Source organism: Mus caroli, chromosome X, assembly GCF_900094665.2.
Source record: "Mus caroli chromosome X, CAROLI_EIJ_v1.1, whole genome shotgun sequence".
NCBI lineage: Eukaryota > Metazoa > Chordata > Mammalia > Rodentia > Muridae > Mus > Mus caroli.
In genome coordinates this window covers 134434738-134458392 of record NC_034589.1, presented here as the reverse complement: position 1 = coordinate 134458392, position 23655 = coordinate 134434738, and the positions used below count along the sequence as shown (strand labels likewise).

Below are 23655 nucleotides of genomic sequence, written 5' to 3'. Positions count from 1 at the left end.
ATAGATATAGATGAAGGAGATATGAGGGTTAAACAACAGTAAGGGTCCCCAAGAATGTCATAATCAATCTCATTATGAACTGTGTAACTGACATACATTGAAAATCATGTAATTTATATGTACAAACCTATACATATAGTGTTTATAATAAAGTTTAAAGAATGTATTTTGTTTTATTCTCTCTTTACATGGTGTATTTTTTTTCTCTTGATTGGGATTCACGGTGCTTATTGCATTTCTTGGTTATTTTTTCATAGAAAAATATTATTTTAGGAGGGTTCATGACAAGTTGATGAATAGTGTTCAATACTTTTGTATAGACCATATCCAAGAACTAATTTTGTGGTTCATAATGAATTAAGCTCTTTATTCTAACAAATACTATATTGAAGAGAGAGAAATTTCCCAAGCTGCTCTTGTCCTGTTATCTTGCCTAATGAATGACTCGGTTTCTTTCTATTTCTGCAGGAACAGGGCCAGGTTATGGAGACAAACAACATATGCATTCAGATATTTCATTTAGCCTTTATTTGTGGCCTGTAAAAAATCCAATACTTGTTCTTCCTGAATATTTCTTTTCTTTGTTTTCCCATGTATATCAGAGCTCAACTCTTTGTTCTATCCCAAAAATTAGTGCAAAATGGGATCAGTTTTCATGATTGTGAATTTTTAGACTCTGTACTACAGGTATATGTGAACTTATCTTCACTGAAATAGTAGAGCTTTAAAAAATACATGGCATAGACATTTTTATGCTTAGCCCAGTGGAAGGAAGCTTTCCAGATCATTTTTTGTTTGTTTGTTTGTTTGTATTAAGTACTTCTCATGAGAAGACATATCTAGTTTTCAACTTTGCACATCTTGATATTCAAAGTAGATAGAAAGGAGATGGTTCTGTATATGAAGACTTGGAGTCTAACAAACATTAAGTGTTTTGGTTAACACAGTTAGAGAGAGAAGTATCCTTGGTCCACAAGAAGGTATCTTTAGTTGACTGGGCATGGACCCATCTGTAAATTCTTCTAAAAAGCTGACCAACACGAAGATGGATACAAAACACTTTGGTAGACTTGTAGTTAAGAGGCACGAACTAATTCTATATTATTTTTTTACTAGAGGTAAAACAATTTCTAAATATTATTTCCACACAGGAGAGAAAATATTCTACGTAAGGCTTCACATAAACTGTCCTATTAAATGCCATGCCAACACCACAATGTAAATATTTCTATTTCTCCCTTCTTTTATTTATAAGAAGTCTTTGGTTTTAGATATTACATTAATATAGATGGAAGAGATTTAATAGTGAAGAGTTAATGAAACAATTTTCTTATTACTGTGAGGCAGCCATTGGTGTTTTATACATATTTGCCTTTCTAGTGTGACTACCTCAGAGAAGGCATTTGGTACTAATAATCTTGTTTTTACAACAGTGACAACCTCATATGTGAGGTATTTTTGAAAAACAAAAATGAATTTTGTCATTATATAGCACCATACTATTATCCTGTAGATGTCGTTTTTCATGACTTCTAATTACATTATGGCCATCAGGCAGTAGAGGTGGGAGAATGGATTGTATTATTCTCATATGTTTTCACCAGTAGAGATTTTCCCATTATCAACAAGCATCTGAATATTTAGTGTTGTTGGTTTGACTCAAACTTACAATTTTTCCTTAGTTTTCTTAAGCTGTAAACAGTTTCAGCATTCAGTTTAGAGAATTTACTGAATGATAAGTTCTATCTTTACACAATACAAAAGTTTATACTTTATATTTCAGTTCTGTACAGGAAGACAGGAATTTCAGAACCTTCTTTTAGAACATAGAATAACTGCTATGCACACTCCTGTGTAGCCTTCTTGACAGGCCAAGAAGCCGGGAAGCACCCATGAGGCAAAGTGTTTCAGAAAATCTTAACCTCCTGGAACTTTGGCATTCTCATAACCCATATACTCATACCCTATCCCGGTGTTTGTAGGCAGCAGGCGACTAAAAGACTGCACTCCAGTGGTACACCATCGCTGTAAACAACGCCACTACGCAGGCACTAGCCCTAATGTGGTGCCAACCCCTCCTGAGCGGGTGCATACAAATTAAAGTGCCGTCAGACTGACCAATCCCAGGAGGACACATAGCCTTCCCCAGTGCTGGGGTGTATATAAGCAGTGCTCCCTGGGTTCCCGGAGTTCCCGTACCATCGAGGTGTTCCTGAAATAAAGCTGTTAAGAATAATCCGACCATGTTGCTTTTTTCCTTGTCGGACGAGATGAGCACAACATGCATTAGTTTGGTGTATGGATCCATGTGCTCTCTTTTAGTATTACTTTATTATAAGTGTCTTTAAAGATTGAATTCTGACATAGGTAAGCCTCCACCAGTGTTCCAATGTCCTAGAAAATGTTTGAAGCTGAGGAGCTTGGAAGAGACATTGTAGGCATTACAAAGAACGGAGCTAGAATAGCTCAGGTCTAGTCTGCAGAGTGATACTTAGCCAGACTTACCCAAACAAGGGAATACACAATGGCCTAGCTAAAAGGTGGTTTTACCATGAGAGAGTTATGGAATCCCACTGAGACAGGAATCTTCACTATAGCCAGGTATAGCAGGATACATTGCATATTAGAAGCAAGTTGGTGAATTCTTCTGACAAATGGAGATTCTCCACAGATACTTAAAAGAACAGCCAAGTTACACTCATACAAGAACTTATCAAGGTCTAGGAAAAAGGGGTTTGTGGTATTGTGTTATTCATGAGAAGGTCTGCTAGAACAGAACACCCTGGTGCTAGCTTTCACAAGACTCAAAGGAGTAGCATACATTGTGACTAGGATGTGAAATCCTTACCTGTCATTAAGCTGACCCTAGGCAGGGTGGTTTTATCTTTACTGTAAATATTACCTGGTTCCTATAAGTCCTTTTGAAGTCATTCATTTGTTTTGTGTCAGATAACTTCAATGTGCTTTGCCTGCTGTGACATCCTACTCCCTTTATTTTCTGTATTATATAAGACTGGTGTTCACTTTGTGACAATACATTCAGATTCTACACAATCTCCTGTGTGCATCTGTCTGTCATTCATTCACTGACTTCTTGTCCACCTGCAACTAGAGACCCGTTCTATGCAGACAAGGGGCCAAGAGGGTCTGTGGCAAATAACCAGACTCAGAGTCCTATGATCACTCAGAAGGAATCCAAATGATGTTTACACATTCATTCAGTCTCTGTTGTGATTCTTCTCAATCACCCACTCATTCATTCCCTTTTATAGCTACTCACTAATTAAATAATCACTTTGTTACTTTTTTTGAACAACAGTACTCATAGAGAGCAGTTTCTGTCCTCAGCAATGCACATTTCCAAGTGGATATCAGTTTCAATAATCACAATTAATGCAGTTCCACTTTGATATTGGGTTCCCTTATCAAACATTCCTTCTGTATCCTGCAAATAAGAACTTCCCATTGCTACTATTCTTGAGTTTGATAGCTGCATTTAACTCAAGATATTTAATAGTGAAGAAAACTCTGTCCTTCTGATGGCACTTGTTACCATACATAATCCTGTTATAAACTTCCCTTTGTTGAATTTCAATTATTTATTTACTAGAAACAACAGAAACCATGTGGTGGAAAATATAACTGTGCCAAGTAGGCATTAGATGTGGCTAAAAACTATTGTATGAAAAGGAATAGATATTTTAAAATTAATTGTTACTTATACACTTAATAGGTTATAAGAATTTTATGAACATGTAAAATACTACTTAAATGATCAGAGAGTACTTATCCTGTTATTTAACATTATAGAATTCATGATGTATACTACTTATCATGTAGATTGATTTTTGTTGGGTGCAGTCTGTACTCATCTCTGGAATTCATTACTAGTTAGAGTAAGAAAATATGCTTCCACTCATTATGGAAATTCCAACACTGACATTATTTTAACATCATGATTAAAGCCTTTTTTTTTTATCATCAAAACTATATGAAGTAATGTTATTTGCAAATTCACAACAACAAAAAAAACCCTAGGATAGCAAAAACTATTTTCAACAATAAAAGAACCTGTGGGGGAATCACCATGCCTGACCTCAAGCTGTACTATAGAGCAATTGTGATAAAAACTGCATGGTACTGGTACAGCAACATAAAGGTAGGTCAATGGAATAGAATTGAAGACCCAGAAATGAATCCACACACCTATGGTCACCTGATCTTTGACAAGGGAACTAAAACCATCCAGTTGAAAAAAGACAGCATTTTCAACAAAATCTCAACCTAAATCTTTTTAGTATTAATGTTTGAAAAAAGTTGACTCATATCATATATATTGAACTTCAACAATTAATGAAAACTGAGGCGATAAATTACAAGGGAACAAGCAGAAGTATATACTATGATCTGGAGCAAAGAATGTAGAGGGAAATTTCGGTAACTTTATCTATAAAAAAGAAATGATAACTAATAATGATAATAATAAAGTATTTGAAAGTATAACAGTTATCATGCACATATTAAATTGACGTACAAAGCAGATTTAACAAAAAATGAAGTAATATGTGTGAATTCAAAACATTATAATCTTGATTTAAATATTACATTGACATCATATTTCTAGCAAGATACAATTAAAATTCACAGTAAATTCATCATAGTCTCAATGCATGAGTACATAGTTCTCCTTCATAAAGTAACAATTGAATGAAATCATAGATAAATAATATTTACAAATAAACTATTTAGCAAAACTAAAGGCCCAGTGTTTCATATGCTTTAAAAATACTTTGGAATTAATTGACTAACTGAAGTGAAGTCATTAATTTTCCAACAACTTTCTTAAATGCATTTTTTACCTCCTTGTTCCTTAAACTGTATACTACAGGGTTCAGCATAGGAATGACCATAGTGTAAAACACAGATGCAATTTTGTCTGTGTCCATGGAATGATTAGAACTGGGCTGTAAATACATGAACAAGGTTGACCCAAAGAAGATAAATACGGTGATGAGATGAGATGCACAGGTAGAGAATGCCTTCCTCTGTGCTTCAGCTGATCGCATTCTCAGGATAGCAATGAAAATAAGCAGGTAAGTGTTTAAGATAACGAAGAGAGTTAAAATACCATCAAAAGTACCCAAGATAAGGACTGTAATCTCATTTCTGTAGGTATCAGAACAAGATATGTCCAGTAGTGGGGGAATGTCACAGAAAAAGTGATTAATCACGTTGGAATTACAGAAGGAAAGACAAAATGCAAGAGCAACATGAATAGAGGATTGAAAGATCCCACACATGTAGCAGCAGGTGACAATTAGAATACAGGTGGTACTTGTCATGATGGTAGTGTAGTGCAGGGGTTTGCACACTGCAGCATGGCGGTCATAGGCCATTGAGGCAAGGATCAAACTTTCAATAGCAATAAAGGCTACAAAGAAGAACATCTGGGCAGCACATGCATTGTAGGATATGATCTTATTTCCTGTGAGAAACCCTTCAATCACCTTGGGGGTGACTGCTGAGGCATAAACACAGTCCACTAGGGAGAGGTTACAGAGAAAAAAGTACATGGGTGTGTGGAGTCTGGAGTCCAGCAGAATCAGCATGATCATCCCAAGATTTCCAAACAGTGCAATCAAATAAATGAGAGTGAAGATAATAAACAAAGGGATCTGAAGCTCTGGGGCATCTGTTATCCCCACAAGAATAAATTCAGTAACCTCTGAAATATTTTCCATTAAAGTTATTTGGCAATTATCATGACAAGTTCCTAGAATAAATAAAGAAATATGCTATTTGAATTTCAAAGGAATTGTAAACTTTAACCATTTTTTTTCTTGTGAAGAACACTGTATATAAGATGATTAAATGCATCCTGGGGAACTGCATACAGTTTATTCATATGGAAATGATACAGAGGAGCACTGATCTTATTTGATAAGACAAGTATTAATATGACTGTGGCGTACAATTCCATTACTATTAAATAAACATTTTTATGCTGCACTAAACTATATAATGGTCATTTTTACCATTTGTAATAACTACATATTTGTTTGTATAAGATACAAATAGTGTATACAATATATTGGAACTTTGATCAGGAGCATAAAGTGTAAGGAATGTATGGATTTTGTTTATCAGCATAAGATTTCAAAAATGAAATTTATATGTGATATAATCTCTACCTTCTTAAATATATGGAATGACCTGTGAGTCTAATCTCAACACATCTAGGCTATTATTCTAATTCATGAGATTTCTTACTTGGTTCTAATTTAAATATTAGTACTCAGATGGAAATACATGATATATTCACTTTTTCAGAAGTATGAAATACAAAAAAAATTTTTTTAAAAATTGATGAGCAAAACTGTATCTGATTAGTATTTATTCCACACTCTTTTTCACATAGAATGATGTTGTCCCTTACACACCAACAACCATGTCTTCTTGATTTGTGTTTTGGAAAAATAGACCAGACACAGAAAAAATTTTCTCATTCTTCCATAGAGACTTACTAAGTTTTATCAAGCAATATTACATAGCATATTTGATTTACTCACCTCCACATTGGCTCATATATCAGATGACTGCCACTGGTTACAGAATGAAAATCAATGCACCTAAGAACAAATTTGTTTCTGGAATTATGAGACATATTAATTGCTAGCAGTAAACCTCATTTTTATTCAAGTTAGGAGAAGAAGTACAAGATTAGCCAAGCGGATTCTGCTTTTTTCCCATAAGATACAGTTACCTCCTTTATCTTTGAGTACAATTATTACCTTACCAGTTTCTAAATGGCATCTTCTGATACTGATTATCAAAATATGAATTATACATATATACAGTATATATGTAATTATACAGTTAAGTGTGGTAGAAAGAAGTATGGAAAAGACAACTCAGTGTGTTTGTAGAATGACTATTCAACATTTATTGCCATTATTTTCTAATTTTTCACAAGGAAAAAAGTGGCTTGATTTTGTTCCCCTTATAATTATAACCGTATATATAACTATATATTTTATTGCTTACCATTGTTCTAGAAACAGACAAGTGTACAAAATACTGAGTGTTGGTCTGCCATGCATACCCAGGAAAGCTCTGTAAGAGGTGATCTTTTTCCCTTCTTCATAAGTTCTGGTGAACCTAAAGAACCCTGGCCTGTGCGTTATTTTGTCAGTATCAAGGCAGATGATGCAAGCTCCTCATATGCATCATGGGAATTGGCATAAGATGCAATCGATATCTCTGGAGGCTCTTGTTCCCATGTTGACCATTCATTTTCACCTTAATGGAGTTATCAAGAATATTAGATTTTGGTGGAGAGTCCTTGTGATGACATGAAGGAATAGAATTTTAGAGGGAAGTTAGTCTAATTATCATGACATCTGGGTCACAGTAAGTGAAAGAAGAAAAATGCTGTCTACAATTTCATGGTCAGGCAGCTACCCAGAGCTTCTGGCATTTAGCTTTGTCACATGGTTCCAGTGCATCATTTTTCTTTACTACAAGTTGGTTTTCAATAAAACATCAAACAGCTATCTTAGCACCATGTATGTACTCTAAGATTTTACTTTGTCATTTTCTTTTATAAATTTATTAATATATAACAATTATATATTCACCAACTTATTAGGAAAACTGTCCCATATTGTCCCACTATACTACGTAGTGATTTTGAGTAAAGGATATTAGCATTTTCCATATGTTTAGTATTTACCAATTGTGAACACTTCTCAAGTTTTCTTTTGTAGTTATTGAAAACATACAAAATGTTTCTCTCAGCTAAAATTATCTTCTTTTGTAGTGTGAATATAGCTAATTAGTAGGAGTAAGTCACTTCTCTTCACAACCAGGAGCTAAACTGATAAAGTCCCACCATGACTCCATAAAAATTAGCTAAACAAGGACAAAGACAAAAGACATACCAAAGTGAGTAAGGCAAACATCATGAGGCCTCAATGTCCCATAAACTTCAGGTAACTAAGAAATGCTGAGAGTAGGAAAAATAGTCATGTACAGAAAAAAATCATATCAATTAGTGATCCAATATCAAGTCAGCATCCCTGAAAACACATAAGAAAGAAAATTAAATAGACAAGGTTCCCTGATCTATCTATCTATCTATCTATCTATCTATCTATCTACCTACCTACCTATCATCTATCTATCAATCTATCTATCACAACAATAAGTTTGGAAGAAAGCAAGTAAATATACATGGGAGAGTTTAAAAGATATTCTATATGTGTTTGGAAGTAAAAAGAGAATCCTATCAACCTCAAAAACTCTATCTACTTCCTTTAATAAAATGTCCCTTATTGAACTGGAAGAATCTTTTGATCCATGGTATATTTAACAAGATGGTCAATGTACCTGACTATTAAAGAGACTAAGATATTGGCATATGAATTAAGAATTGCCCATAGATGCTAACTCTAAGCCAATGATTTGAATTCATATACTTATTTGGAATTAGTAACAGAACTGTTAAAAAGTTGAGAAAGGAATTAAGGAAAAAGAAGAATGAAAATTCAGACTATCAGTAAAGAGTGGATTGTTTATGGGAACATATAGGGCTTAGTTTTGTAGGAATCCCATAGCTACTATAAGGTCATAAAAGGTATGACTCTATGTCATGAAATAGTAGTGACTAATATGATGTGTATTCTCATTGCTCTACTTCATGTATTTTATTTGAAAAAAAAGAACAAATAAATTGTAATTATTCATTATCCAAACCATTTAGTAGCTCATATTTAGTTGCTGGAATTCAAAAATTGAAATTGTGAAAAGATAGACAAAAGTAAGATAGAAAAACTTCTGTCTGATGTTGGGAGTTATTAAGAGAACACAACTGCCCTGATCTCTGAATTAGGCCTCTCCCCGAGAAGAAAAGGGGGTCAAAAGTGGGCCACCGACGCACCGATGCACTGCTCCGAGAACAACCACAGAATGTTCCAGCCCTACCCAAGTCAGTGCTGGATGTCCTGACCACAAGATGTACCCTGATATCACCAAGTTCCTGCTTCCCCGTGTAGTTGCCAAAAGAAAAATTTCTGCTGCCTCATCCCTCCTGTTGAGAAGTACTTCCTACTTTGCTTGTGCATTTCCGCTGCCCCATTCCTCCTGCTGAGAAGTACTTCCCCTTTTGCTTGTGCATTTAAGCCTTGAACCTTGCTGAATACAGTGACACCTTGATGCTAATCAGACTGCTTCCATGTGTTCTTGCACTTGGTGTCTGTCTCTCCCTCCCCCCATTTGTTTCTTAGGAGAAGGTCCCCTTGAGACCCTCAAATAACTGGACCTGCTGGATGGGTCAGTCTGAGATTTCCATTTTCAATGGACAGGTGAATTCAGTACAGATATACATGCCTGGTCCAGTTGTTGAATATAAGAGACCAATTGTTCATGTCTGAATGGAACATCTATATTAAACCTATCACCACTACCTCGGCTCAGGGAACATTGCTGAAGAGGAGATCTAAAAATATAAGAGCTAGAGGATGGAAAGGAAAGCTGTTAAATAATAGTTTCTAGACATTACATGATTAATGTAATCATTAACTCAGCAGCTAGAACTGTCTGTACAATAACTATACATGACTAAGTAAGAAAAGCATCTCACAAAAGTCTGTTACATCATTACAGATGTAACTTCTTAATCAGTAGCTATTGGAAATTGGTATTTGCTGAAAAATAGAGAAACAGCTTTTTGATGATGTGACACCTATATATTTCTCATTTTCCAGCAGACACCTCGACACTCATGCTGGTCTGAGGCTGCTAGCTCCTATATAGCAGAAGTCTGCCTGGTCTGGTCTCAGTGTAAGAAAACATACTTAATCCTTAAGAGGCCCCAGGGAAGGGGGAGCCCTGGGGAGAGCAACCACTCTAAGTTGAGTGGGGAAAAGAATGGGATGAGTAACTGTAGGAGGGAGGAGCAAGGAGGAGCAATGATTAGAAGGTAAATTTAAAGAATAATTTGAAGAATTCTCAAAAGAAATAAGAAAAATATTAGAGATAGGTATCAGATGAACTCCAAAAAATACTTTAAGTGGCAAAGCATGGCATATCTTTTAATCCCTGCCGAAAAGGTGTGCAACATGAGGACATAGATAAAAATTCACTGTGGTTCCCTTGCTATTGACTGGCAAATATAAAGCATGAACTAATTCCCTATTATTTTTACAAAGGTAAAACACATTTTCTACATTTATTTCCATAAGGTAGAGCAAACTTTGTGGGTAACACTTCAGAGAATCCATCCTATTAAATGCCAGGAAAACTCCCAAAAGTAAATACTTCTAGTATTCCATCTTTTTACACCAGGTCTTTTTATTTAACTAATGTGTTAGTAAAGTTGGAAGTGATTTTGTAGTAATGATATAGTGAAAAAAAATTTGTTATGTGTTATGACTATAAGGAAACCATTGATATTATCTGGACATGTGCCTTTCTTATGTGAATTACATAGAGAATCCTTTTGTGTACTAATAATCTAAAATTGATAACTGACAACTTCATATGTGAGGAATATTTCAAAATATTTTCTTTATCAAAATGTAGTGCCACACTTGGATCCCATAAAGAGATATCAGATCACATCACCTCCAGTTACATTCTGTTCATCAGGCAGTGGGTATTGGTGGACATACCAAATTTTCCCTCTGTTAAATTTTCACCAGTAGAGATTCTTCCATGACAAGCTAACAGCTAAGTACTTAGTGTTCTTATAGATTTGATTCAATTTCATCGTTTTTCCCTAATTTTATTAAGAGTTCAACTTAGAGGACATGCTGAGAGAAAAATTTTGGGTTTCATATATGAAAAAGTAAACAACATAAATCCAGGGCTGTACAGAAAGTCAGGATAGTGTTCACTAATCTCACAGTTTTCTCTCTTCTTTAAGCACATAACATAACCAGGCCCAGAGCACTATGATCACTCAGATTGAGAACAGCTTCATCTTTGTTCTTTTATTCAGTCTCTGTTATATTTCTTCTCACTCACCAATTCATTCATTCATTCTCTTTTATGATTATTTGTTAATTTAGTTTTGATCTTGTTTCTTGAATTTTTATTTAATGATTCCTATAAACAGTAAGTTTGTTAGATGACAATAAAATTATTCTCTTGAATTTAATATTAAATTAAATTTTATTTCTGGTAAGATATACTCTAAATTCACTGTACATTAATCAAATAACTAATGAAGAAAGAAGGAGTACTCTGTAATAAAATAACAGTTGAATAAAATCATAGAAAAGGAAAAAATACAAGAAAATGATTTTTCAAATACAGATGTTCGAAGTTTTACATGCTTGAAAAAACACTTTGAAATTAATCGACAGAATGAAGTGAAGTTCTTAGTTTACCAACAACCTTCTTAAATGTACACTTGACCTCTCTGTTGCTCAATGTGTAGGCCACAGGGTTGAGCATAGGGATAGCCATGGTATAAAACACAGATTCAATTTTGTCTGCCTCTGGGGAGTGACTAGATCTAGGCTGTAAGTACATGAATATAAGGGAACCAAAGAAGATGGACACAGTGATGAGAAAAGATAAGATGAGATACAAAGGTATAAAAGGCATGTGCTTCAGCTGAATGCATCCTCAGGAGAGCAATGAAAATAAGCAGGTAAATGTTTAAAATAACCAAGAGAGTGAAAACAAGATCTAATGTAGCCAAGATAAGGGGTGTAATCTCATTTCTGTGTGTGTCAGAACAAGAAATTTCCAGCAGTGGGGGAATATCACAGGAAAAGTGATTAATCACATTGGAGTGACAGAAGAATAGGCAAAATGCAAGAACAACATGGACAGAAGATTGTAAGATACCACACATGTAGCAGCAAGTGACAATGAGAATACAGGTAGTACTTATCATAATGGTAGTATATTGCAGGGGTTTGCACACTGCTGCTTGACAGTCATAGGCCATTGAGGCAAGGATCAAACTTTCAATAGCATCAAAGGCTACAAAGAAGAACATCTGGGCAGCACATGCATTGTAGGATATTGTGATGGTTTGTATATCCTTGGACCAGGGAGTGGCACCATCTGAAGATGTGGCCTTGTTGGAATAGGTGTGACCTGGTTGGGATGGGTGTGTCACTGTGGGTTTGGGTATAAGATCCTCACCCTATATGCCTGGAAGTCAGTCTTCCACTAGCAGCCTTTGGATGAAGACATAGAACTCTCAGCTCCTCCTGTACCATGCCTGCCTTGCTCCCACCTTGATGATAATGGACTGAACCTCTGAACCTGTAAGCCAGCCCCGATTAAATGTTGGTTTTTTTATATAAGACTTGCCTTGGTCATGGTGTCTGTTCACAGCAGTAAAACCCTAACTAAGACAGAAGTTGGTACTGGGAGTGGGGTATTGATGTGATAGGCCTGACCATCCTTTTATTTGAAAGAATGTGGATTTTGGGACTTTGGATTTGGAAAGCAGTGGAATGCTTTAAATGGGGCTTAATGGGTCATCCTAGTAGGAATATGGAAGACTTTGTTGCTGGGAGTAATTTGAACTGCGTTGACCTGGCCCAAGGAGATTTCAAAGGAGAAGAATTTCAGAATGTGGCATAAAGACTGTTTTTGTGGTATTTTGGTGAAGAATGTGGCTACTTTTTGCCCTTGTCTGAAAAGTCTGCCTGAGGCTAGGGTGAAGAGAATTGGATTAATTGAATTAACTGCATTGACAAAGGAAGTTTTAAAAAAGCTCAGCAGAGACTCTCTTCTCTGGTTAAGTCTCACAAAGAGAAGTCTGAACAAGCATAGCAAGCTTAGAAAGGCCAAATATAAAATATATGGTTCGAGTATTAAANGCATACCAGGAAGTGAAATGGAGCAAAATCCTGTGTTCTAGGAGATAACAGATTAAGAGAGTGGGACCTTGGGGCAAGATCCTACCCAGCTAAATTAAATCCAGGCATGGTGGTACACACCTTTAATCCCATGAGACAGGCATGCTGATCTCTGCATTCAAGGTCAATCTACAGAGCAAGAACCAGGATAGCCAAGCTTAGGCAGTNAAGGATTTAGAAAACATAAAGCTAGTGATAATGTAATAGTACAAGGGGATCATGTTCTANTTCCTGNAAGCAGCAGAACTCNGCAGCNTCAGCNATGTGGCTCTGGCTCTAGAGTTAAGAATGGAAGGAACTACTGGGAAAATTGATGCTGGTTAGCTGGAGCTAAGGAATTAGAGGTGATTAAGAAGAGACCAGCATAACTGAAGTGAAATCTTCTGGAAATTGTTTTCTGGGACACAACGAAGCTGTATCAGAAATACCCAAGGTTGTACCTCATGCTGTGGCTGGACTTGGTAATGTGTAAGAGTCACTCAGGTGGTACTGCTTGTAAAGGAATGAAGGGATCATGGAGAAAAGCAGAGGCTTAGCACTGTGAGAGGCCCGGGAAGGCCATTGGAGAAGGTTAAGCCTCAGCTGTAGTTGATGGCCCAGGAATGAAGGGGTCAGGTAAAGGATTTGAGGCTTGGCACCCTGAAGAGAGCCTATGAGAGGCTATTGGTGAAGCCTAGTTGGAGTGGAACACCNCAGTGTATTGGAGATGTCAGTACCATGGGATGATCACCAAGAACAGCAGCCGTAGTGGAGTGGATCAACCTGAGCTTATAGTGCTAGAGAGGGCAGAGCTGGAAAAGTGGTGAAAGCCCTTAGGAGGAATCCAAAAGATCAAGTGGAATCCCAGACACTGAAACAAGAAGCTGTAACATTGATATTGCCTTGGAGACTCAAAGATGTTAAAGATGCCAGAGCCATGGGATACATGCTGAGGAAAGCTGCTAACAGGGAGTGGAACCAGCCCAGGAGAAGCAGTTTGTTGCAGTCAACAAAGATGAAAAAGGAGTGGAAATCTGAAGACCACTTTGACATCAGGCATAGAGATGCAGAGTTTGGAGTTTGCCCAGCTGGTTTCCTGCCTTGCTTTGGGGATTACAGTTAATTAAGTTGAATGAATCTCAGAAGAGACCTTGACTTTGGACTTTTAATATTTTTGGGACTTCTATAGACTATGAGGACTTTGAAAGTTGGACTAAATGCATTTTGCATTATGCTATGTTTAAGTATGGCCCCCATAGACTCATGTCTTTGTACAAGTCTATGGGGACCAGGGAGTGGAATGTGATGGTTTGTATATCCTTGGACCAGGGAGTGGCACCATCTGAAGGTGTGGCCTTGTTGGAGTAGGTGTGACCTGGTTGGAATGGGTGTGTCACCGTGGGTTTGATATAAGATCCTCACCCTAGATGCCTGGAAGTCAGTCTTCCATTAGCAGCCTTTGGATGAAGACATAGAACTCTCAGCTCCTCCTGCGCCATGCCTGCCTTGCTCCCACCTTGATGATAATGGACTGAACCTCTGAACCTGTAAGCCAACCCCGATTAAATGTTATTTTTTTATATAAGACTTGCCTTGGTCATGGTGTCTGTTCACAGCAGTAAAACCCTAACTAAGACAGATATTATCGTATTTCCTGTGAGAAACCCTTCCATCACCTTGGGCGTGACTGCTGAGGCATAAACACAGTCCATCAGGGAGAGGTTACAGAAGAAAAAGGACATGGGAGTGTGGAGTCTGGAGTCCGGCAGAATCAATATGATCATCCCAAAATTCCCAGTGTGATCAAGTAAATGAGAGTGAAGATAATAAACAAAGGAATCTGAAGCTCTGGGGCATCTCAAAAGCCTACAAGAATAAATTCAGTTACCAGTGAAATATTCTCCACCAAATTAATTGATGACTAATTATGACAAGTTCCTAGAATAAATAAAGAAAATAATATTTGAATATCAATGAAATTCTAAACTATAACCAAGCACTTTTATTCATTTAACTTTTCTAGTGGAGGCATTGTACATCAGATGATGAAATAATGCTATAGAACATCAAGTATTTTGCTCTTATGGAAGTGATACAGATTGATACTGAGCTTATTTGATAACAAAGGAGGCTAAGAAAACTGTGAGCCTTCATTCCATTTCCATTAAATAAGGTTTTGTGTATGGCATTGAAACATATGTTCGTCACTCTTATTACTTGTAATACTTTCATGCATGTTTTCTAGTAAAGACATTGAAGGTTCAATCACCACTAAAATGTTTGAGGTATATGTGACCAAGTATATTAGCATGAGACTGGAAAATGTATTTTACATATCTAATATAACCTCCAATTCCTTAAAGGTAATTCAGTGGTCTGGGAGTCTTATCATGGCACAACTAGTTTCTTTCTAATTCATGAGAGTGCTTAGCTGAACATTTTAAATGTTATCCCTTAGATGAAACTTGATAATATCTTCATATAATTCAGCAGGAAAAATATGAGGGAGAATCTTTTCCAAATTGATGAGGAAAAATATACATGCTTTCTCTCCATGCCAATCATTTTCATATAGACTGAAATCCTCCCTCACCTACCATCATCATGTTTTTATTGTGTTTGGTAGATCACAGATTAAACTATAAAATTATTCTGATTCTTCCATAACAACTTGGTGCATTTTAGTAAGATATATTACATAGTAAATCTGATCTATTCTCCTGCAAAGTGGCTCATAAGACAGATTACTGCTGCCAGTTACAGTATGAAAGACACTACACCCAAGAAAACTGCTGCTTTTGGAATGCTGGTACATATTCTAAAGTCTAAATATCAGTCCTATAAAAGGCAGGACAAGATGCATAAAGAGAACCAAGTTGATTGTGATTTTTTTTTGTTCTAACTTATAGGTTCTTCCTATTGGTTCCTTTGTGTATAGACACAGTATTAACAACTTCTAAAAGGAAAATGCTGATACTAATAATTAAAATATGAATGATGTAAAACAGTGTGATGAGGGGAAAAAGAAATAAAACAAAATGAGGAAGGTTACTCAGTGTGTTTGTAGAATACCTATCCAACATTTACTGCCATTATTTTCTATTTTGTTCTTTCTATCACTTAGTATTTACCATTGTTCTAGAATTGGGATATGAAAATGTCATGTACCAGATGTTGGTGTGCCATCTACATCCAGGAAAGCATTCTGAGGAACGCTCTCCTTTGCCTCTTTCCAAGCTCTGGTATACAGAAGAAATCTGCCCTGTGTATGCTTTTGTCAGTATCAAGGCAGATGATGCTAGCTCCTCACAAACCTCATGGGAATCAGAATAAGTAATAAATATTTCTGGAGGATTGTGATCCACTGTTGGCCATTCATCCTGACCTTGATGGAATCATCAAGAAGATTATAATTTTGGTAGAGTCCTTATGAGAACATGAAGGAACAGATTTTTCAAGGGAAGTTGCTCTAATTAACACGGCATCTTGGTCATAGTAAATTAAACAAGAAAAATAAGCCCTCTACAATTTCAGGGTGAGGCATCTACCCCGTGCTTTTGGTGTTTAGGTTCTCACATGGTCATAGGACATTGTTTTCTTTCCTTCTAGTTGTGTTCTTTTTTTAATAAAACATCAAACAAGGACTGTCTTAGAACAATGAATGTCTTCTGAGTGTTTATAATGTCATTTTCTTTTCCAAATTTATCAGCATATAAGAACGACATTTTCATCAACTTTTGAGGAGGATTGTCATATCATCATATTGATATATGCTAGTGATTTGGGGTAAATCATGGAAATTAACATTTTCTATGTCTAATGTTCACTAATTGTGAAAACTTCTAAACTTTTCTTTGGTAGTTATTTAAAACAGACACTACTTTCCTCTCAGCTAAAATGATCTTCTTTTGTACTATGAATACAGCTAAGTAGTGGGAGCAACTCATTTCTTCTCTTTAAAATCATGGGCTACACTCAAAAATGTCTTAACACAACTACGTAAATATTTCCTAAAAAAGGACAAATGCTACAGACATACCAAATATCAGAAGGGCTTAATGCCATACCAACTACAGGCAACTGTGGAATACTAACTTTATGGGAAATAGTCCAGTATACAGAAAAGCACACCAATTAATCATCCACTATCAAATCAGCAGCCCTGAAATCATATATACAAGTAAAATCAATTAGATATTGATATATATATATATATATATATAATATGTGTATATATATAAAGTCTATATACATATATATGTATATATATACTCAAGTTGGGAAGAAAACAAGTAAGAGTATATGGGAATTTTAAATGGGACTAAAAGAAAGAGGGATATTGTGTAATGATAATGTAATCTCAAAAATAAAAATTAAATGATACAGGACTATTTCTATTTTACATAGTTATCTCTGGTTTCAATTTACACAGTAAACTTCTCTTTCCTTTGTCAATGATGTTAAGAATAGTTACAAATCTGTGCTGACGTCTTGTCATTTAATTCCAAATCTTATTCCTTTGTCCTAATGACATATTGTCTGGGTTGGCCAATTCAATGTCTCCAAGCTTCAGTGTAATATTTGTGAAAAGAAAGTGGTACATAGCTGCCCCTCAATAATGACACATTTGTAAAAGAATACAAGAGAAAGAGAAAGAATAAAAACTTGCAAGGAGGATATGTTAGGAAGGATAAATTGGGGATAGGGTAAGAAATTTCAAAAAACATACACAATAAATTATTATATCCATCCCATTCTTCCATTCTCTATGTCTCCCCAGATCTCTGCCAAAATTACCAAACTTTATGACATCTTCCATTAATTATAATACATTTATTTAGTTCCTATCATATGTATATGGGTGTGGAGCCATGAACCAGAGCATGTGCAATGTACCCAGTGTTAATATCCCAAAGAGGAAAGATTATTCTTTCCTCTAACACTATCAATTCCAGTATTTCCTTACTCATCAATCAGACCACTACTATTTGTGCAGGTACATGTTCTGTGTGAAGCTGTGTGTTGTTTCACATGTGATTGTGTTTGCAAGTCTAAAGACAATTTTTTTCTATTAACCTCAAAACTCCATACACTTCCTTTAAAAACAATGTCTCTTATTGACCTGGAATAATTCTTTCCACAGTAAATTTGATCAGATGCAAAATTCGCCTAACTATTAAGGTGAATTAGATTTTGTCTAAAGAATTATGTAAGGTCCCTAGATACTAACCTCAAGCCTGTGATTTGAGTTCATATATTTATTTGGAAGTTGGTAACAGAACTGATAAAGGAGTGAGAAAGGAATTGAGAAAAGAGAAGAATAGAAATTTAGACTATCACTGAGAAGTGACTTGTTTATGGGAACACTTAGGGGTTAGTATTATTAGCAGTCTCAAAGCTAATGTGATATTTGTTCTCATTGCTCTTCTTCTTTCATTGAATTTGAAAAAGATCAAATAAATAGTACTTATTCATTACCTAAAATTTTTGGTACATATATTGTTACTGGAAATCAAAATTGGAAATACAGAAAAGAAATGAAAGATGTTATATTAGAGATAAACTTCTGTCAGAAAAACTTCTTTTAATGGGCAGGAACATTCAACACAGATATGCATGCCTGGTCAAATTGCTGAGAATAAGAGGTTGAGTGTTCACATAAAAATATAACATGCATATTAACCCAATCACCACTACCTAGGCTATGGGAACACACTTGAAGTGGAAATGAAACATATAAAAGCCAGAGGAAGGGAAGGAAATCTATTAAATGATAATTTCTGGACATGAGATGGGTAATATAATCCTGAATTCAGAAGCTATAGTTATATGCATAAGAACAATACATAACTAAGTGAGTACAACACCACCAATATATTTGTTAGATATTCTCCAGGTCACACCACTTAGTTGGGAGCTATTGGAAATTAATATTTTCTGCAGAAGAAACATTTTTTGAGGATGTGATGACTATACATTTCCCATTCTCCAGTGCATATCTCCATGACCATAAATAAAACTCACCGCATTAATGATTTATTGAAAAAAAAAACACCACTAGAAGGCTAACAACAACTGCAACAACAAAAGCATGTATTTTTTTGGGAGTGTGTTACAGTAGTCATGGGAAGAGTTGGATGGGGAACATGGATGTTCAATCGTTATATATTCTATTTCAATTTTACATTATGAAAATTTTCAAATTAAAAATTAAAAATATATTGTTCCAGCAAGTATACATATACTAAAATTATTTCACAAATATGTAAGTCATAGAATTTTAATTGCTTTTTTTTCTGAGTAATTGGATTGAGAATTAATTACTGCCTTCAGAGGGAGTCTGTTCCTTGAGAGAATTCTATATTTGTACAATTTTCACCTAGCTCCCAAACTGGCCACTGACATATTTTCATAGTCTTGTGTGGAATTATTTTATAGAAACATGAGTCTGAGCAGACTGCCTTTGCTTTCCATTTTATCAGGTGAATTCTAATACATTTAGAAAACACAATGACTATTCCCAGAGTTTTGTGTATATGTGTGATGATGAGTATGAAACATAAGCAAGCAAAACATATTCAGTTCTCAGAAATATTATTTTTAAATGTTAATTTTATTAGATATTTTCTTGATTTACATTTCAAATGCTATTCCCTTTCCTAGGTTTAGAAATAGTAGAGATAGTTTTACCATTTTTTCCCACAGATGAAGAAACTGAACTCAGAAATAATTTCAAAATGCACAAAAATAATTATGATATGTATAAAACGTGAACCCAGGATTCCTAGTTCTCTGATAATGATCTTGCCTCCATGTCATGATAATTCAATCAACTTAGAACATTCACAATAAGCACAGAATTAATTTCTCTACTTTTTGAAAAATGTATAGTTTTATTAATTTATTCTCTCATATATTACACACATAACACTGTTTTCTCTCCCTTCTCTCCTTTAAGTCCCACCCCCTCAGCTCCACTGTCCCTATCAAGTTGCAATAAATATAGGTGACTCCCCTTCTAGTAAGACTGTATATGTCAAACCCAGTAGAAGGTCAATGGTCTAAAATCCTAGGTAAAAGCATTAGAAACAACACATGTTTACTCTTTAATGAGTCCTACAAAGACTTCCAGCTACACAAATATAACATATATGTAGAGGACCTAGATTAGACCCATGCAGACTTCCTGAATTTGGTTTCTGTCACAGTAACTTGCTATGACTCCAGGTTTCTTGGTTCTCTGAGATTTCTTGTGGTGCCCTTGACAATTCTGGCTCTGGGAATCCCTCCTTATCCTTTTCCAAGATTCACTGATTTCCACCTAATTTGTGGCAGTGTGTCTTTGNATCTATTTGCATCAATTGCTGAGTACACCCTCTCTGTGATTATGCCAGGATAGTGGCATACTTTCACTACTCACTACTCACTATCACTACTCACTCTATGGATGCAGATAATATTGCATCTTTGGTCTACAATGTAATTATCCTGGTAATGAAATCTGTGGTCTCTAGTCTGAGGAACACATTCATAGAGGTTGTTGATGAGGCAAACTTTCTTCAGGATTATTCATCAGATGATATAAAATTCACCAAAAGACATAATTATTCTATGCTATAACACAATGTTAAATATTTTTTGTTGGACATAAAATAAATGTAGTCTTCATATCATCAAATTCTTTAGTTGAAAAGTTATTCTACATATCCACAGTTTAGAAAATATTACAATATTTAAAAAAATATCTACTTAGTGAAATTTTATCCAGGTATAAATAGCACTTCCACTTCATAAAAAAATAGTTCAGTGTTTGTTATTTGTCTCATAAGAATTTATATATGTGACAGTTCCCAAAAAGTAAATATTTAGGTTAAAATGAAAACATAGAGGTTTATTATTCACATTTTATGAATCATTACAATGAACAAGGATCTCCCAATTTTTATTTTTCAATGTATTTAGCACATAAGCATTTTCTTCAAAATAATAATAGCATTAACATTCAATGGAACAAATTATTTAATTAAATAATGTTAAAATATGTTATGAAGCAGTATGTTTATTTATACACCATATGACCCCAAATAATTTATTTTATTTTAATTGTAACACTGATTTAATATTGCATGGTAATTTGCCATTTACATATTAAACATGTATAAACCAAATTAGAATACTGTAGTCATTTGACTAGAAATGGCCCCACAGTCCCAAATAATTGAATCCTTGGTCATTAAGGAGTGGTATTGATTGGCAGAGATTAGGAGGTATGGTCACCTTGGATGAAATATGTCACTTCTGGTGGACTATCGAGTTTTCTAAAGTTCAATGCAGGTCCTGTGGGTGTTTCTTCCTGCTGCTTTTGGATCCAGACTTGGAACACTAAGTTACCATCTCTATTTGAGTGCCATCATGCTCCCTTAAATGAGGATAATAGCCTGACCTTGAAAACTGTACAGTTACGCCTCAATTGAACATCTTCATTTTTAAGATTTGTTGTAGTCATGATGTTATTTCATCACAATAGAACACTGACTAAAGCCTGTAGCTATCATTTCTTTAACGTTAAAAAATAATCTTGTTTTCAAATGTATTATACTTAATTTTCATTATATTATTTTTCATACAATACATTTAATTCATATTTTTCCTTTCCTAAATAGTCCTATATACTCCCGGCCTCTGTGTCCATTCACAGAAAAATAAACCACAATCAAGAAAATAAACAAAGGCTAAAGAAAAAAAAATCAACAAACCATAAAACGTCATATACAGAGAAAAGGAGTTTGTTTTGTGTTACTCTGAAAGAAAGAGCAAATGGTTAGGCTCTTCTTTATTTTTTTCCCTATGAGAAATAATATATGCACAAAGAAATAGTAACTTGATTCTGTGCTAGAAGGCTGTATATGGTAGCTAGTATCATCTAAATAAATGTGTTCCTTTGGTCATTTAAATTTGTCTTTTCCTGGAATTAGGCTGGTCTACAATATGATTAAATTAAAGTTGACATTCAAACCTAGATTGATCCATATATATCATTGTTCAATGAGTATCGGTGTTAGTATTCAAACAATTCTCCTGTACTCTACTGTAGCCTCCCCTCCCCTAGCCTTAGGGTTCCACTGTTTACACCTGGATGGAGCATGCCTGCTCAATAGTTCTGCCACGCCCACTGCTGGAACCTGCCACTTTGCTGTTCGGAACCATCCACGTGGTCACCCTGCTACTGGTCCCCTGGAGTATTTGGTGGGATTCGCCCCACCCCCTTCCTCTCCTTCATAATTGCGTGCGGATTTAGTAAAATTGAGCTTTGATCAGAGTTGACCTTGACTTGGCTCCATTCTTTCTTCCATCCATCTAGTTCTTCTCTTTCAGGCCAAGCTGCCATCTCATTTGAACCGTTCATTGAGAGCTGCTGGTCGGCCACAACAGTTTGGCGCCCAAACAGGGACCTGAAGAATGGCAGAAGGACGCTGAGAGAACGCTGTCGGTGTGGAGCTCCACAGGAAAGGCAAAGGATCTTCGTATGGGGCACCGGAGCAATGAACAGGTACACATGCTAGCCCTAGCGTAAATTTCATTTTTGTAAGGTGTTGCTGAGGGTGCAGTAGGATATGAACTAAGCTTGAATCAGTGCTAACCCAACGCTGGTTCTGCTTAGGTCAGCAGCGTGTTAATTGGAACTAGAAACTGGAATCAGGTGGTTGTCCACAGCTTTTTAAGAACCTGCTTCAGGTGGAAGAAGGTAGGGTTTAAAGTTATGGATCAAGTGGTTGTCCTTAGTTTTCAGGAGTTGTTTCAGGCCAGAGTAGTAACGCTTGATGTACAATTGGTAAGAAATTTTTTAGGTAAGATAGATAGCTGTTGCCCATGGTTCAAGGAAGAAGAAACAGTAGATTGCAGAACCTGGGAGAAAGTTGGTGAGGCCTTGAAAATCTTTCAGGCAGATAATTTTACCTTAGGCCTCTGGGCACTCGTAAATGATGCTATAAAAGATGCCACTTCTCCAGGGCTAAATTGTCCCCAGGCGGAGCTTGTGGTATCTCAGGAGGAGTGCCTATCAGAGAGGGCCTCCTCAGAAAAAGATCTTCTTAACTCAAAAATTGATAAATGTGGAAACTTGGATGGTGAACTGATTTTTAACAAAAATCACTCAGATAGAGGAGCTTCCCATTATTTTAATGAGAATTGGTTCTCTTGTGAATCTCCTGCTCCACCTATGGTTCCCACCTCGGGAGGTGCTACTCATAGGGACACATGACTAAGCGAGTTAGAGTTTGAAATTAAGCTTCAGAGGCTGACTAATGAGTTTCAGAAACTAAAAAAGATGTCAGAAGCAGAGAAGAGTAACTTTTCTGTAGTTCACCAGGTGCTGCTAGAAAGAGCTGTGAGTCGGGCTCGTGGGAAAGGACAGAATATGTCTAATACGCTAGCCTTTCCTGTGGTCGAGGTAGTTGATCAGCAAGATACTAGGGTCAGACATTACCAGACATTGGATTTCAAGTTGATAAAATAGTTAAAGGCGGTTGTTGTTCAATATGGCCCTTCAGCCCCATTCACTCAAGCATTACTGGACAAAGTTGTGGAGTCACACTTAACTCTCTTAGATTGGAAGACTCTTTCTAAGGCTACCCTGTCAGGAGGCGATTTTTTTTTTTTTTAGTGTGTCTATTAGGTTTTCTGCTCTTTTATTTTCCAAAATATATATGATTTTGCCTTGTTCCTTACTGATATTGTATACTCACAGAAAACATGGTTTAATAAGCATCTATATATCATGCAATTTTTCCAT

The 23655-nt window shown here is 35.8% G+C and overlaps 1 protein-coding gene and 1 pseudogene across 1 annotated transcript; both read right to left on the bottom strand.

Annotated features, from left to right (window-relative positions):
* Window positions 1-4796: 4796 nt before the first annotated feature.
* LOC110287343 (olfactory receptor 5B12-like) lies at window positions 4797-5744 on the bottom strand. The gene has a single exon (XM_021153993.1). The coding sequence runs from the start codon at window positions 5739-5741 to the stop codon at window positions 4797-4799; it is 945 nt and encodes a 314-aa protein (XP_021009652.1). The 5' UTR covers window positions 5742-5744.
* A 5611-nt stretch (window positions 5745-11355) lies between these two features.
* Window positions 11356-21369, bottom strand: LOC110286415 (annotated as a pseudogene).
* Window positions 21370-23655: the final 2286 nt, after the last annotated feature.

Excerpts from the sequence above, each read along its gene's own strand:
- LOC110287343 (XM_021153993.1), bottom strand. The coding sequence starts at position 5,741 with ATGGAAAATATTTCAGAGGTTACTGAATTTATTCTTGTGGGGATAACA.